Source organism: Manis pentadactyla, chromosome 1, assembly GCF_030020395.1.
Source record: "Manis pentadactyla isolate mManPen7 chromosome 1, mManPen7.hap1, whole genome shotgun sequence".
Taxonomy (NCBI): domain Eukaryota; kingdom Metazoa; phylum Chordata; class Mammalia; order Pholidota; family Manidae; genus Manis; species Manis pentadactyla.
In genome coordinates, this window is record NC_080019.1 from 74,862,069 (window position 1) to 74,879,181 (window position 17,113).

Here is a 17,113-nt window from a genome sequence, read left to right on the forward strand (position 1 = left end):
GGAGTGGTAGGGGCAAGCAGCTGAGTAGTTGCCTTGTAATCATAAATTAATTTCATCTTGAAAAATGCTTCAGCAGTGGTCATATTATTAATGACCTACCCTGGTATTAATTCTCCTGCAAATGGCCTTTAAATAAGAACATAAGGTACACTGCTTGACCGTAGTTAGGGAGGTGGGGCTGAGCCAGCCTCTTGCAGACTTTGACATTTGCACATTGCCATGGAGGATGTATAAATCAGGTTTTTTCCCTTCGTTTTTAGGATTCTCTTGCCTTAGGGAAAAGTGAAGAAGAAGCACTAAAGCAATTTAAGCAAAAATTTGATGAGGCACTCAGGGAAAGCTGGACTACTAAAGTGAACTGGATGGCCCACACAGTTCGGAAAGACTACAGATCCTAGCGACCAGCCTTTGCTCCTGTATCTGTTGGTTTCATTTTAGTTTTCATTTTGCACTTGCACTAAATTGAACACAACCCTGCCACAGATGTTATAAAGGGAATGAAATCTGGAAGTAAGAGTTAAATTAAGAACAAGGTACCCTGCAGAAGCTAATCTGAGCAATCACTGATGGCCACTCTCTGCTTTTTGATGCTTCCAAGATTCTTCATGAAAACTGTCAACATTAAGGATAATCATTTCCTGCTGACTTTGCACGCCACGGAATGCTACTAGGGATTGTTTTTGTTTTGTTTTTTTTAAAGTATTTGGTACTTTTCTGGAAAGGTGTAAATACTTCTTTTTCATATTGTGACCAAGTGTTATCATCACCCAGCCAACTTATCCACACCTGGGGACTGGTAGCTGTTCTTTCCAAATGAGGCTTAAAAGAGAGATATCTTTTTTCCCTTTTTAAATTGTGTAAACTACAAATTATAATATAATTTGAAATTATGAATTTTTTCCCCAAAAGTAATCTTTTAAACCTATGGAAATATTAATTTTTTGTTGATATTTATCTATTGTCATAAGATCTTCCCAACCAGACTTGCTGAAAATCTACTGTTGAGGAAAATATGTATTGATGCTGCACATATATTTATAAAATTTCTAGTGGGAATTCTATATAAAAAGATGTTTCTTTGGTTTTCTTCAGCCTATGTTTTAAAGTTCTACAGAAAGCAGAACTTTTTCCTAAGTTTTTGATCCAGTTCTTCCAGCTGCTTCTGGAATGAGGCACACACAGTTTTTACATGCTATCTATGAAAGATTTCACTTCATAGAGCATAATACTTGAGCAAATGTATCCAAGGCAGAAAGCAAATGAAAAGGAAACTATATATGGGATAAACTCCAGAACTAAAATTCAGGATTTTAGTAAAATGTCAGCTGTTCTTACTGTATTTATTGAAACTTGTAAAAATGTGATTTTTCAAGGATACTAGCTCAAATTGAAATGGTTTCATGCCACATGGAATTCTTTAATTTATTTGTTGAGGTACCATATATTTAGGGTGCTAGGTGGCAAATAATGTTACATGTGCAATAGGAACCACTGGTTTGAATGTGTAAGTGGGTGCTCTTCTGTGTACTGGCAGCATCAGCACAACTACTGCATATTCCCCAAAGACTGTTGGGAGCTCTCAGTCCTCAGTGACATTGGAAAGAGAGTTGAGTATTTGCTCTGAGACTGAGTTTTCTATAGGAATTTTATTAAACATCGTTTAATTTTGTTGTCCTCCTTAATGTTCTCAGTCAAATAAATGGGTGAGTTGGTGTCAGCTGCTCTTGGGATGTGTGGGCCTCTTCTTTACGGGCAGCACAGGCCCTTGGACCATGGCACTGGGACTCTTAAGAAATGGCCAATAGACAGACAAACCTCAGAGGAAGGCGGAGGCTCACAGTCCCTTTCCTGACTCCTCCTTGATTGGTATACCGCAGGCAGTGGGTGAGGCCTCTTGGACTTTGGTGGGAGCCTGAAGTGAAAGGGTGCCCTTGTAAGTTTAAGTACGTTTGGGAGGACCCTCAGGTCTAGGAGAATGCCCCTTCAGTTACTAGGTATTCAAGGCCGGACTGTGACCACCTTGAAGCTCTCTTCCATAGGGCAGATACTCAGAGCAAGTCACAGTTCCTTGGAAATAACTTAGCTGAAGATGGAAGCTGACCTCTGAACTGACCATCCCCAGAGCTGGTCTAGACTCAGAGTTCCAGGAATAGGACTGTAGAAGGACAGGTTTGTTCAGGTATATTTGTCCAGCAGCATCCCACCATTACATGCACCAGGTCACAGGTCAGGGGTTTGGAAAGTGGTGAACATTGCCAGGCAGAAGTGGGCTCACTGTTTCTGGAGGGGTGTCCTCAGCCTATAGGGGGCCTTTGTAAATATGTTAAAACAGTGAATACGAATGTCTTCAAGAGTAAGAAAGGGAAATAAACCTCTTCAGATGGTGCTGGATCTCAGTACAAGATGGCTTTTGACACCACCATCCTCACCCCTCCCCGTACCATCAGCCCCCTGAAGGTAGGGCACTGGCACAAAAGCCCTCCGAAGTTGCTGAGCACTCCTGGATGCTTGATGGGTTGCACATCTATGATTCCCAGGGGCTCTGCCTGAGGCAGAGAGGAGGAGATGGAAGGCAGAGGTTAGTCAACCTCCAGGGTGGGCTGTGGGAACAGCTGCTTCTGTGGGGTCTGGCTACCCAGTCAGTGCCTTAGCTGTTAAGTGCTTTGTCAGTAATGAATCTTACCTCAAAACACTTGGCTCCCTGTCTTTTGGTCCTTTCCCAAGTTTCCCAAAAACAAGTTGTAGAAACCCTTTCCATTTCCATACTTGAGGACAGCAGCTGTGTCTACCTGGATTTTGGAAGACAAAGGATGATTTTTCTTGAATAAGTAATTCCTGAGTATCCACCTTATGTCTAAAGGCAGACCCTGGGCTGCAGAGGCCAGTATTTTTTGCAATCCAGCTCTGCCTCTGTGACCCTTTGAAAGTATTTATTTCTCAGGATCTGAGCTTCCTAGTTTGTAAAATGGGACTCAATAACTGCCCCACTCACTTCAGTGGGGTGGGGAGAGGTGGGTTCATACTGAATGGGAACATATGCATAACCCCAACACAGAGGCAAATATTTCTTTGCTCCCCTCCTGAAAGCCCCTGAAGAGAAGAATCTCAGAAGGAAAGCCCCTTCCAGAGCTATTCCCTGTCTCTTGTCTGGGGAGGCCTCTCTGCATTCTTCTTTCTTCTTGTCTAGCCCATAGCATCTAACTCAGCACAAGACCTCAGGCAGGCAGCCTGCAATGCAGGGGTCACTTATCCATAGAGGGTGAAAGATGGGTCTGTGGGGTGGAGAGCAGAGAGGTACTGTGCCATGTGACCCTTACAACTGGGGATGAGCAGCTCTTAGAAAGGAGGGGCAGAGGCTAGGATTCTTGGAGAAGAGGGCCTCTGAGCTGAGTCTTTACTCAGGTGAGACACAAGCTAGGTGAAAGGGTATTGGGAAGAGCAGATGGCAGTTACAGTCCTGGAGCTGAGAAAAGGCAGGATCCATGGACATTAACAGGCTCAATTGTTTCTTCCCACCTGCCTCCTCCCCTTCCTCCACTCCACACTACATCTAAACACCAGTCAGGTCATCCTGGAGCCTCTTCCTCTTTCAGTATCTGTGGCACTTTTACCCCCTTTTCCAGTGGTGGAGAAGTTGTCTGATATCACCTTCTGTGTTATTATTCCTATAAAATGAACTGTTAGATATTTGGAACTCCTGGTCGCTTTTCACTTTTAACAAAATCCAGGTTCAACACAGAAAAAAATCTGTCCTTTCAGACCTTCCCTACCTTCCTACTACCTTTTTTTATTGTGAAAAACAGCACATACTGAAAATTGCATTAAACAATAACATACAAATAGCAGCATATTATAAAGCAAACAGGTAACCACCACACAAGAGGGAACATAGCCAAGCCAACACCTCAGAAGCCCTACAAGTTTCCTTTCCTGGGCAGGACTCCCTCTCTGCCAAGGTAATCACTCTTAGGGCATCGTCAATTTCCTTACTTTAGTTATACCAGCCTACTTCCTGGGTCAGGCTTCTTTCACTCATCACTGCATTTTTAAGTTTCAAGTTTCAGCATGTAGTTGCAAGTTTATCTAGTTACTTATCATCACTGTATAGTATTCCTTGTTTTGGATATCCTGTAGTTTACATGTCCTTTTCTACTGTTGAGACCCATAGATGGTTTCTAGCTTAAGGCTATTACAAATAATGCTGCTATGATAATTATAATTTATCTCCTGGTTCACATGTGTACATATATCTTTGGATGTATATACTTGAGATTCAAGTTGATGGAGTCATGGATTATGCATATCTTTATTTTGAGTAAATAATGCTAAAATAAGTGATTGTACCAATTTACTCTTCATCCAATACTTAATTCTTGTTGCTCTACATTCTCACCAATACCCAGTTAACCAGCAGTTAACAAATTTTCACTATACTGGTGTGAAGTAATTTGCATTTCCTTAATTAGTAATGAGATTAAATTGCTTCTTCATATTTGTTTTTCTCCTTTGTGAAATTTCTGCATAAGCCTTTTGTCCATTCATTTGGTTAGCTTTCATTTTGGTTTTTTGGTTGGTTGGTTTTTTTGTGTTGAGGAAGGGTTCTTCTACTTGCTTTTGGTTGTTTTTTTTTTATGTGAAACTTTTGTGTACATGCCTTCTGTCAGTCATATGTGTTGAAAATATCTTTTCCATTCAGCATATGTCTTTCTCATTCTCTTAGTGGTTTCTTCTAATAACACAAGATCTTAATTTTATTGTCAGGTTTATCATTATTTTCCTTTATGGTTAATATCCCTTGTGTAGTATTTAAGAAATCTTTCCCTACTCCAAGGACATGAAGATACTCTCCTACTTTCTCCTCTAAAAGCTTTTTTTTTAATAACCTATTCCACTTAGATCTGTAATCTATCTGGAGTTGCTTTTTCTATATAAAGTGAAGTTTTTTTTCCCGAAGTTGTCCACCAAGTGGTGCTTATATGAGCACCAAGTTGTCCCAGTGTCTTTTATTAGAAAGATAACCCTTTCCCCAACTGTTCTGTAGATCCACCTTTGTCACAAAAATCCTCACCTGACCCTAAACTACTTGAATAAAGCTAGGCTAATGCTTACACACTGTAGGCAATGAGCTATTACTGACTGAGCCACTTTATCTAAAGCGCTCTGCCCAGTGCTCAGGCTGGAGGCAGAGACTGAGGTGGATTACAGACCTGCAGACTGCTGGATGCAGACATGATTTTAGTGCTGGACCTACCACTGGGAGAATAAAGCCAGGTATAAACCCTTTTACCCCAAGAGTGTTCCCTTGTCATTTCTTGGTCTCACTGAGTCCATAACTTGCCTGGGGCTGAAACCCTCAGGCAAGACAGATAGGTAGATTTGGTCTTCCCCACTTTACAGATGAGAAAACTGAGTCAGGTTAAGTAGTTTGGCCACAGTCACAAAGAAGGGTAGGGGTCAGTATTCAAACTCAGGGACTCTGTCTTAAGTGTCCATGCTCTTTACTCAGAATTATCAATGATGCCTCAATATATATTTCAGAATCTGCTTGTTGAGAACTGCAAAAAGGAACCTGTGAACATTTTGAATGGAATTGCATTAAATTATAGATTATATTGAGGCAGATTGGCACATGAGTATCCTTTATTTAAATCTTCTTTATACACACAATGATTTATAGGTTTTCTATGGATAGTTCTGTATATCTTTTGTTAGATTCTTGGTAAATTATTTTAATCTAAATCTGTAGCAGAGATTTCAGTTTGTTTTCCCCTAACTGGAAGTATTTGCATTATCTGAGAACTGATTAGAAATGCAAATTATTGAGCCCCACTCCAGACCTGCTGAATCTGAAACTCTGGAGATGGAATCCAGCAACCTGTGTTTTAATATGGTTTTAAGTGAAGTTTCAGAGCAATCAACAAATAAATTGATGTCTGTATTTAGCAAATACACTAAGCACTAATCCTAACAATGTGTTTATAGAAATAATTTTGATTTTGCATGTATTGTCTACTAATAATTATAGCTTTGTTTCTTCCTTTCCATTCCCTTCAAGATTTTATTTCTTTTACTTGCCCTTTTGCACTGGTTAGGAATTCCAATGAAAGGTTAAATATTCAACCTTTTGCTGATCTGGAAGGCAAAGTTTTCAATTCATGTGTGGTATTTGCTCTGTATCTAGATCTTTACCAAATTCAGAAAGCATTCTACAATTCCCAAGGACTTTTTTTTTAATCACAAAAGATACTGGATTTTTTCAAAATTTAAAGCATTTTACTAAGATCATATGGTTGTTTTCATTTGGTGTGAGATACATTGATTAATGTTCAAATATTAAACCAAGTTTACATTCTTGGAATGAGACCAACTTGATGTGTTTTCTTTCTTATGTATTGCTGGATTTGATTTGTTAATATTTTACTTTGGATTTTTACGTCTATCTACATCAGTGTAATTGGCTCATGAATTTCTTTTCATGTCTGTTTCAGGTTTTGTTACTAAGATGTTTCTGACCTTAAGACACAAGTAAGATGGGCATTATTTCTTAAAATTTTGGTAGAATTTTGCAAGTGACTTTATGTCTGATGTTTTCTTTGAGGTATGGATATAATTTCTTTAATAACTGGAGGAATACTCAGATTTTTATATCTTACCATGTCTGTTTTAAAGAATTATAATTTTCTAGGAATGTGTCAGTAGGGAAAATGGAAGTTCCTATGGCCAGGATCCTTACCTGACCCTAAACTACTTGATGATGTAATTGGCCTCCTGCTAAGCTAATTCTCCCACACCCATTGGCAGTGAGCTATTACTGATGGAGTCACTATGTAAAGATCTCCTCCCAGTGCTCTTCCCAGAGACAGAGACGGATTGTGGACTTGCCAGAGGCACCTGCCACTGTGAGAATAAGGCTTGGTATAAATCCTTTTACCCCCAGTGTTCTGTTGTTAGGTCTCACTGAATCCAGAGTGAACTTGTTGGGAGGGGTGAAGGGGCAATCCCCCTCAGGAGAGACTGTGTCCATCTGTATTTTTAAATTTATTTTTATAAAGTAATTCATGTGTTAAGAGTTTATTAATGTTGCAGGATTGATAGTGGTATCCTCTTTTCATTCTTGATATTGTTTACTGCCTTGTCTATATTCTTAATTAGTCTCACTAGCAGTTTTTTTTATTGTAATTGTCCTTACAAAAAATCAACTTTTGACTTGTTTTATCTTCCGCTGTATGTTTGTTTTCTACTCTCCTTCTATCCTTAGTATTTCCTTCCTTCTGCCTTCTTTGGATTTGTTTTATTGTTATCCTTCTTCCCACCCACCAAATTTATATGGTGGTTACTAACCTGATCATTTTTAGCCTTTATAATAAAGTCTTTATCTGCATCCCATAAATTTTGATTTGAAGTCTTTTTATCACCATTCAGGACAAAATATTTTCTAATTTCCATTTTGGCCCCTTTGTGACCTGCTGGTTATTTAGAAATATATTAGTTTCCAAATCCACTTGGATTTTCTCATTACCATTTGCTGTTGATTTCTAGATTACTTGCTTGAGACATACATAGAATAATCTGTATGATTTCAGTTCTTCCAAATTGATGGGACTTGTTTTTATGACTCACAGTATAGTCAAGTATTATAAATGTTCAGTGTACACATGAAAAAAATCCATATTCTGTAGTTATTAGATTAAGTGTTCTGCCTATGTTCATTAGATCAATTCTGCTAATTGTGTTGTTTAAATTTATATGTCTTTACTGAGGTTTTTCCCTAGTATTTATGAGAGATACATTAAAATATTCCACTATGATTTGGGATTTGCCTATTCTATATATGTCAATTTTTTTATGGAGTTTGAGGCAATATTAGGTATGTACAAATTTAGAGTTGATTTATATCCCCAGTAGATTGAGTCATTTAAAAAATTATTTTAAAGTGTTCTTTGTGTTTCTGATAATGCTTTTTGCCTTAATATTTGCTTTAACTGATATTAATATAATTATACCAGCTTTCATTTGGTTCATGTTTGTATGGTGTGTGTTTTTCTTTCAACATTTTGGAATCCTTATAAGTGTTTGTCTTGTAAATAACATGTAGTTGGTTTGGGGTTTTATTTGTTGTTTTAATCCATTCTGATGCTCTTTACCTGTTAATTGAAATATTTCATTAATTTACATTTAGTATAATTGCCAATATATTTGGGGTTAAGCGAACCATCTCACTATGCAGTTTTTTTTCCCCTAGCTTCTTTTGTGTTCCTTTTCCATTTTTTATCCAGTTGAAAATTCTAAAATAATTTTTCCTATTGATTTGGAAATTATATACTTTTGCCATTATTTTATTGATTACACTAGATTACAAATTGCATGCTAAACTTACTCAGGTCTAATGTTAACTGGTACTTTTATTATCTTCCCAGACAATGCAAGAGCCTTAGAACTCTTTAAATCTATTTACGTCTCTTCCAACCTATATGCTATTGTTGTTGGATTTTAATTATATATCAGTGTTAAATCCCACAAGAAAGTATTGTTTTATAGAGCCATTGTTCATTTATATATACATACATTTTCATCATTGTTGCTTTTCATCTTTTTCCTGCATGTATCACCTGAGGGGGGCTGCCCCTGAGCAAGTTCATTCTGGATTCAATGAGACCAAATAACAATAACAGAACATCAGGGATAAAAGGTTTTATACCAAGCTTTACTCTCACGGTGGTGGGTTGAGTGCTGGAATTACAGCTGCCTCTGGGGCATTCTCAATCCATCTCTGTCTGCCTCTGTGCAGAGCACCAGGAGGAGCTCTTTATATAGTAATTGACAATACTGGCTCATTGCCATGGGTGTTGCAAGTAATAGCCTAGCAGCAGGCCAATTACATCATGAAGACATTTAGGGTCAGGTGAGGATCCTGGCCACAGGAACTTCTATTTTCCCCACACTGGATTTTCAAGTTTTCATCTGGGATCATTTTTTTCTTAGACTAAGGAACACTCTTTCATATTTCTTTTAATTCTACTCTCCATTAAGTCCCTCAACTTTTTGATGATAAATGGGTAGTTTTGCTGGTTATAGAAATTTAGGTTGGTAGTTACTTATTTCAACACTTTTGAAGGGATTTTTTCCATTGTCTTTCTTTTGTTATTTCTCTTGAAAAGTTAACATTATTTTAGTGTGTGCTTTTTCTACTAGCTGCTTTTAAAGATTTTCTGTTTTCCTTTGGTTTTTAGCAGTCTTGCTATGATATGCCTAGGGGTGGTTTTCTTTGTGTTTTTCCTGTGTGGTGTCTGCAGAGTTTCTTTAATCTGTAGTCTGCTACCTTCCATAATTTGGAAAATTTGCTTCACATCTGCATAATACTCTCCTTCTAGAACTCCATTTACATATATTTGATCTTTAGCTATGTAGTCTATATTCATTACTCTATAATCTCTTTTATTTTTCTTCTATTTTCTTCTCTTTCATTATCCAGTTTATCATTTCTCTGATTTTGAGTTACTAATTTCATTATTGTATTTTTCAATTCTACAGTTTGAATTTGGCTTTTTAAAAATTCTTCTGTGTCTTATTTTCCTGCTCCCTCTGAAATATTCAGAGTTGTCTTTTATTATGTGAAACATTTTAGCATCGTTAAGCATTATATCTAATGAACTCTTAATCTGCAGCCTCTGTGGATCTGTTTCTATTATTTGTTATTTCAGCTGATGCCCGTTTATGTGGTCCTGTCTCATTTGCTTGCATATTTACTTACGTGGGATACTTATATTCAAGGTAACTCTAATTTCAAGAACAGATCAGCTCTTTATTTATTTTTATTTTTCAAGTTATCCTCCTATGGAGTCCTAATCTAAAATGCGTGAGTTTTGTTAGAGTCCCCCCAAACTGGCATTCCAGTACCCCAAGTTTTGTTTCTCTAGCCTTGTAAGGCTGTCAAAAGTGCTGTTTAGACTCTTGGCCTCCTGTTGTGGAATCAGTAAACATTTCCAGGGTTAAATGGTTTCAAGTACTGGACTAACCACTCTGGGTTTCTCTTTTCTCCTACACCTTAAGTAATTAAGTGTGGGAGGTTTCAAAATGTTTGACAGCAAAGGTAGTAAGAAATTCTTAACTGCCTTTTTAGTTTTCTGGTTGTCTTGCCAATGGGTTTCAGCCCCAGGCAAGTTTGCTATGGATTCACTGTGACCAAAGAAATTGACAGCAAAATGTTCTTTGGGAGGAAAGGGTTATACCCAACTTTATTTCCAAGTGGCAGGTCAGTCACTAGAATCCCATTCACTCAGGGCAAGTCTGTATGCAACAAGCCAGTCTCTGCTTCTGGGCCCCTCTGTCTGCACAGCTGTCCTCTGGGCTTCTCTGCACAGCCGTCCCACACAGCCGTCCTCTGGGTCTCTGTCCTCGGCGCTGCCACCACTCCGGCCTCTGCTCTGCTTTCCTGCAGCCTTGCAGCCCTGCCACCATGTCGTGCCCAGAGCACTGGGCAGAGCTCTTTTTATAGTCAACAGTCATGTATTGCCCACAAGTGTGCAGTGAGCTAGTCACCCATGGCCAGGTGAGAATCCTGGCCACAGGAACTCTCATTTTATCCACACTGGTGTCTTCAGAAGAAAAGATATTTTATATTTTGACCCATTTCTTCAAGTTAACAAGAGTTGTCAGCATTACCTTTTCCACTTTTTCCCTCCCCTACTAACTTTTCATCCACTTTAATATGGCTACTGCATCATTTTATATGGACTGATTTTGTTAATTCTGTCACCAACATCCTCAGTTTTGTCATTTCTAATGGATATTTTTCAGTTAACATGTTTCCCATCTTTTCAGCAGTAATTTGATGGGTGACTACTCCTCTTCGTAATACTTTTTACATCTTAGGATTTTCTACCATCTGAAAACACTTTGGTCTATTTCATTAATACTTCCTCCTCCATTCAATCTCTTTATTTTGTACATTTCTTATAAAAATGTGTTACATAAGTGCATAAATGTGATAATAAATGCTTAGTTTTTAAAAGTGAAATCTTTTTTTTGTTGAAGTTTGATTGCCCCCATCCCATCATCAACCTCATTCCCCATCTCCACTAGGTAATTCATGTTACTTGTTTGTATTGTGTCCATACTTGTATAACTTTATCCATAAAATAAAACAGACATACATACATACATACATACATACATTATGTAGGGTGTCATTGTTTTCTGTTTTACAAATTGGGACTATATTAGACCAATTTTTCTGCAACTTTTCTTTTACTCAAAAACACCATGTGGAAATCTCTCCAGTTCATTCTTCTGAATGGCTAAATTTTAGTTCATAATAATTTAGTTTACGATAATTTATTCAATTATTTCTCTCTAGATGGACATTCAAAATTTCTAATTTATTTTTTTCCAATATGAACAATGCTGCGATAAATGTTGTGGATGAAGTGAAGGTTGCTGTGGCCATAATCCTCCCCTGAACCTAAACTACTTGATGATGTACCTGACCTGCTGCTAGGCTACAGCTTCCACAACCTAGGCAATGAGCTATTATTGACTGAGTCACTATATAAAGAGCTCTGCCCAGTGCTCTGGGCAGTGCTCTGGGCAGAGGCAGAGATGAAAGAGGATTACTGAAGACTGTTGAATGCAGATGTAATGCCAATGCTTGACCTATTGCCAGGAGAACAAGCCAGGTAATGAACCCTTTAACCCCAAGAACATTCCATTGTCATATTTTTCATATCATTGAATCCATAGAGAACTTGCCTGGAGCTGAAATCCATTGGCAAGACAGACATCATTGTATATATATGTCCTTATATACTGATACTGATGGCTTTGTTTTTACAGGGTAGATCCCCAAGGAAGGGATCTGTGGTGTGTGTGGGTGTGTGTAGTGATGTAAAAAACTTTTCTGTGAGTATACTTTAAAATCTTTATTGAAATTTATAATTCATACAGAACTGAACATACATTTTTTTGGAAAACTTTAAGGAAGTTATCCCTGAACCTTTGGTAACCACGCATCTAAAGCCTGCAATGGCAATAAGTACATACCTATCGATAATTACACTAAATGTAAATGGTCTGAATGCACCAATCAAAAGACACAGAGTCACATGGATAAAAAAACAAGATCCGTTTATATGCTGCCTACAAAAAACTCACATCAAACCCAAAGACATACATAGACTAAAAGTGAAAGGATGGAAAAAGATATTTCATGCAACTAACAGGGAGAAAATAGCAGGAGTTGCAGTACTTGTATAAGACAAAAAAAAACTTCAAAGAAAGTCACAAGAGACAAAGAAGGACAATACATATAAGGGGTCAATCCAACGAGAGGATATAACCATTATAAATAAATATGCACCCAACACAGGAGAACGTACATATGTGAAACAAATACTAACAGAATTAAAAGGGGAAATAGAATGCAATGCATTCATTCTAGGAGACTTCAACATTCCAGTCACTCCAAAGGATAGATCAACGAGACAGAAAATAAGTAAGGAGACAGAGGCATTGAACAACACATTAGAACAGATGGACCAACAGATATCTACAGAACTTTCCACACAAAAGCAGCAGGATACACATTCTTCTCAAGTGCACATGGAACATTTTCAAGAATAGATCATATACTGAGCCACAAAAAGAGCCTCAGTAAATTCAAAAAGATTGAAATTCTACCAACCAACTTCTCAGATCACAAAGGTATAAAACTAGAAATAAACTGTACAAAGAAAACAAAAAGGTTCACAAACACATGGAGGCTTAACAACATGCTCCTTAAATAATCAATGGATCAATGACCAAATTAAAACAGAGATCAAACAATATATGGAAACAAATGAAAACAGCACAACACCCCAACTTCTGTGGGATGCAGCAAAAGCAGTTCTAAGAGGAAAGTATATAGCAATGCAGGCCTATTTAAAGAAGGAAGAACAATCCCAAATGAATAGTCTAAAGTCATAATTATTGAAACTGGAAAAAGAACAAATGAAGCCCAAAGTCAGCAGAAGGAGGGACATGATAAAGATCAGAGAAGAAATAAATAAAATTGTGAAGAATAAAACAATGTAAAAAATTAATGAAACCAAGAGTTGGTTCTTTGAGAAAATAAAATAGATAAGCCCCTAGCCAGACTTCTTAAGAGAAAAAGAGAATCTACACACATCATCAGAATCAGAAATGAGAAAGGAAAAATCACGAAGGACACCACAAAAATACAAAGAATTACTAGAGAATACTATGAAAATCTATATGCTAACAAACTGGGTAACCTAGAAGAAATGGACAACTTTCTAGAAAAATACAACCTTCCAAGGCTGACCAAGGAAGAAACAGAAAATCTAAACAGACCAATTACCAGCAACGAAATTGAATCAGTAATCAAAAAGCTACTCAAGAACAAAAGCCCTGGACCAGATGGATTCACTGGTGAATTTGATCAAACATTTAGAGAAGACATAATACCCATTCTCCTTAACGTTGTCCAAAAAATAGAAGAGGAGGGAATACTTCCAAACTCATTCTATGAAGCCAGCATCACTCTAATACCAAAACCAGGCAAAGACCCCACCGAAAAAGAAAATTACAGACCAATATCCCTGATGAACATAGATGCAAAATTACTCAACAAACTATTATCAAACCAAATTAACCAATACATCAAAAAGATCATCCATCATGATGAAGTAGGATTTATACGAGGGATGCAAGGATGGTACAATATTAGAAAATCCGTCAACATCATCCACCACATCAACAGAAAGGACAAAAACCACATGATCATATCCATAGATGCTGAAAAAGCACTTGACAAAATTCAACATCCACTCCTAAGAATGCAGTAGCCAAGTTTGAAAAAGACAGATGCACCCCTATGTTTATCGCAGCACTATTTACAATAGCCAAGAAATGGAAGCAACCTAAGTGTCCATCAGTAGATGAATGGATAAAGAAGATGTGGTACATATACACAATGGAATAGTCTTCAGCTGTAAGAAAGAAACAATTCCTACCATTTGCAACAACATGGATGGAGCTAGAGGATATTATGCTCAGTGAAATAAGCCAGGTGGAGAAAGACAAGTACCAAAGGCAAATGATTTCCCTCATTGTGGAGCGTAACAACGAAGCAAAACTGAAGGAACAATACAGCAACAGACTCAGAGTCCAGGAAGGGACTGGCTGTTACCAAAGGGTAGTGGTGGGGGAAGGCGGGTGAGAAGGAGCAGGAGAAGGGGATTGAGGTGTATTATGATTGGTACTGATGATGTGGGGGGATCATGGGGAAGGCATAGCACAGAGAAGGCAAATAGTGACTGTGGCATCTTACTACAGTGATGGGCAGTGACTGCAATGGGGCATGGGGGGGACACGATGATGTGTGTGAAAGTAGTAACCACATTGTTTTTTCATGTGAAACCTTCATAAGAGTGCATATCAATAATGCCTTATTCAAAAAAATGAAAAAAAGTCTTTAAGAGCTCTTTTATAAATGTTGACCCTTGTCATCTACATTACAAATACTTCCTTAAGTCTATTGTTTGTACATTAGTTTTGTTTATGGTATCTTTTACTATACAACTTTTAAATTTCTCGATAGTCAAATATGTCTGTCTTTTGTTTCATAGCTTCAGGATTTTCGTAGTGAAGATCCCCCTTGTCCTTAGCCAGGGTCAAGAGCTGTAGCTCTTCAGGGTTTAATCTTAGGCTCCTTCTTCTTTTTCTCTTTAAGTTCCTGTTGCTTTACATCTCCTCTATATGCTGATGATGCTCACATGTGTATCTCCAGTCTAGACCTCTCTCTGAGCTGCAGTAATATGAATTTCACTGCCTATCACCTGTGAAGGGCATGGTAAGTCCTGGGGATACAGCAGCCTGTGGTCCCTGCCCTCAGAGCTTCCCTGGAGGGATTAGATACTGTGAAACTGAAGGGATAACTGGAAGGCTTTTTGGCCTACTGCACACTCTGTACTGCTGCAGTCAATGGACTGGTTCTGGATATGTGAAGAACTACAAATCTATTAGAAAATATCAAAAATCTCAATAGAAAAATAGGCAAAAGAAGTGAAAAGGTAATCCTTGGAAAAGGAAATATCTGGCCAAAAAAACATGTAAGACACTCTACTAGCAATCAGAGAAAATCAAATTAAAATGAGATACCAACTGCTAAAATACATTGGATTGGCAAAACTTTAAAATCCCAGCTATACCAAATGTTGAGGATTTGAGGAAAAGAACTCTACTGCAGGTCAAACTGTATAATGGTACAGCCACTTTGAGAGAAAGTTGGCAAATATCTAACACTGAAGATGCACCTCCCCTTCAATCTAGCAACCTCATTTCTGCATTTACCTAGTGGAGTGCTTCTTTCATGTACAAACATATCCCCATGGGGTCTTCCTAAAACACATTCTGGCCTGAGATTCTTAATTTCTAACAAGCTCCCAAGTGATTTCATTGCTGCTGGTCCAGGGACATATATTAAATAGGCCCACAAGAAGCTCTTGAGTATATATCCTCAAGGGTCAAACACAAAGCTGTTAGGGTACCGATATTATTAATGATCATCTGAATACTGAGGCAAGTGATGGCTACATTCGGATGGTTGAAGGCGAGAGTTTAAAGGAACTGGAGTTACCTAGGAATTTACCCAAAGAATGTAAGTTCTAAGATTCAAAGAGACATATGTACCCCTATGTTTATTGTAGCACTATTTACAATAGCCAAGATATGGAAGCAACCGAAGTGTCCATCAATAGATGAATGGATAAAGAAGTGGTATATATATACAACAGAATACTCTTCAGCCATAAGAGAGAAACAAATCCTACCATTTGCAGCAACATGGATGGAGCTGGAGGGTATTATGTTCAGTGGAATAAGCCAGGCAGAGAAAGACAAGTACCAAATGATTTCCCTCATTTGTGGAGTGTAACAACAAAGGAAGCTGAAGGAACAAAACAACAGCAGACTCACAGGCTCCAAGAAGGGACTAGTGGTTACTTAAAGGGGAGGGGTGGGAGAGGGTGGATGGGGAGGGAGGGAGAAGGGGATTGAGGGTTATTATGTTTAGTATGCATGGTGTTGGGGGGATCATGTGGAAGACAGTGTAGCACAGAGAAGACAAATAGGGACTCTGTGGCATCTTAATACCCTGATGGACAGTGACTACAATGGGGTATGGGAGGACTCCATAATATGGGTGAATGTAGTAACCACATTGTTTTTCATGTGAAACCTTCATAGGAGTGTATAGCAAAAATAAAATAAATAATAAATAAATAAATAAAAACAAAACAGACTTCACACCTATTACAATGGCCATTATAAAAAAACAAGAACAGAAAATAACAAGTGTTCGCCAGGATGTGGAGAAATTGGAACCCTGGTGCATTGCTAGGGGGAATGTAAAACAGTGTAGCCTCTGTTGAAAAATGGTTTGGCGGTTCTTTGAAAAATTAAAAACAATGCCCTCTGATGTAGCAATTCCACTGCTCGGTATATACCCAAAAAGAGTGAAAGCAGGGACTCAAACAGATATTTGTATATCCATGTTCACAGCAGCTTTATTCACATTCACAACAGCCAAAAGGTAGAAGAAACTCAAGTGTCTAGATGAACAGATAAGTGAAATGTGATACATACAAAGTGGAATATTATTCAGCCTTAAAAAGGAAGGAAATTCTGATACATGTTACTACATGGATGGACCTTAAAGACATTATGCCAAGTGAAATAAGGCAGTCACAAAGGGACAAGTATTATATGATTCCACTTGTGTGATTATTAGTCAAACTTACAGAGACACAAAGAATGGTGGGTGCCAAGGGTTGGGGGGAGAGAGAATGGGAGTTATTATTTAATGGGTATGGAGTCTCAGTTTGAGATGATAATAACAGATCTGGAGATTAATGGTGGTGATAGTTGCACAATGATGTGAATGTACTTAATGTGACAGAACTGTGCTCTTAAAAATGGTTGAAATGGTAAATTTTACATTGTGTATATTTTATTACAATTTTAAAAAACCGTGATTAAAAAATTAAATAAATAAATAAAGGACCTGGAGTTAACACATACCCACCTACATACATCTCAAAAACAACACTCAAGG

At 37.9% G+C, this 17,113-nt stretch overlaps 1 protein-coding gene across 11 annotated transcripts in view; it reads left to right on the forward strand.

Annotated features, from left to right (window-relative positions):
- PIK3CB (phosphatidylinositol-4,5-bisphosphate 3-kinase catalytic subunit beta) overlaps positions 1-8,019 on the forward strand; it is a 265,299-nt gene extending 257,280 nt beyond the window's left edge. For all 11 annotated transcript variants that reach the window (XM_036877283.2, XM_036877281.2, XM_057498687.1 and 8 more), the window contains one exon: positions 261-8,019. In XM_036877283.2, coding sequence (XP_036733178.1) covers positions 261-398 — 138 coding nt within the window. In that variant the 3' untranslated portion in view covers positions 399-8,019. The remainder of the gene's footprint in view (positions 1-260) is intronic.
- Positions 8,020-17,113: the final 9,094 nt, after the last annotated feature.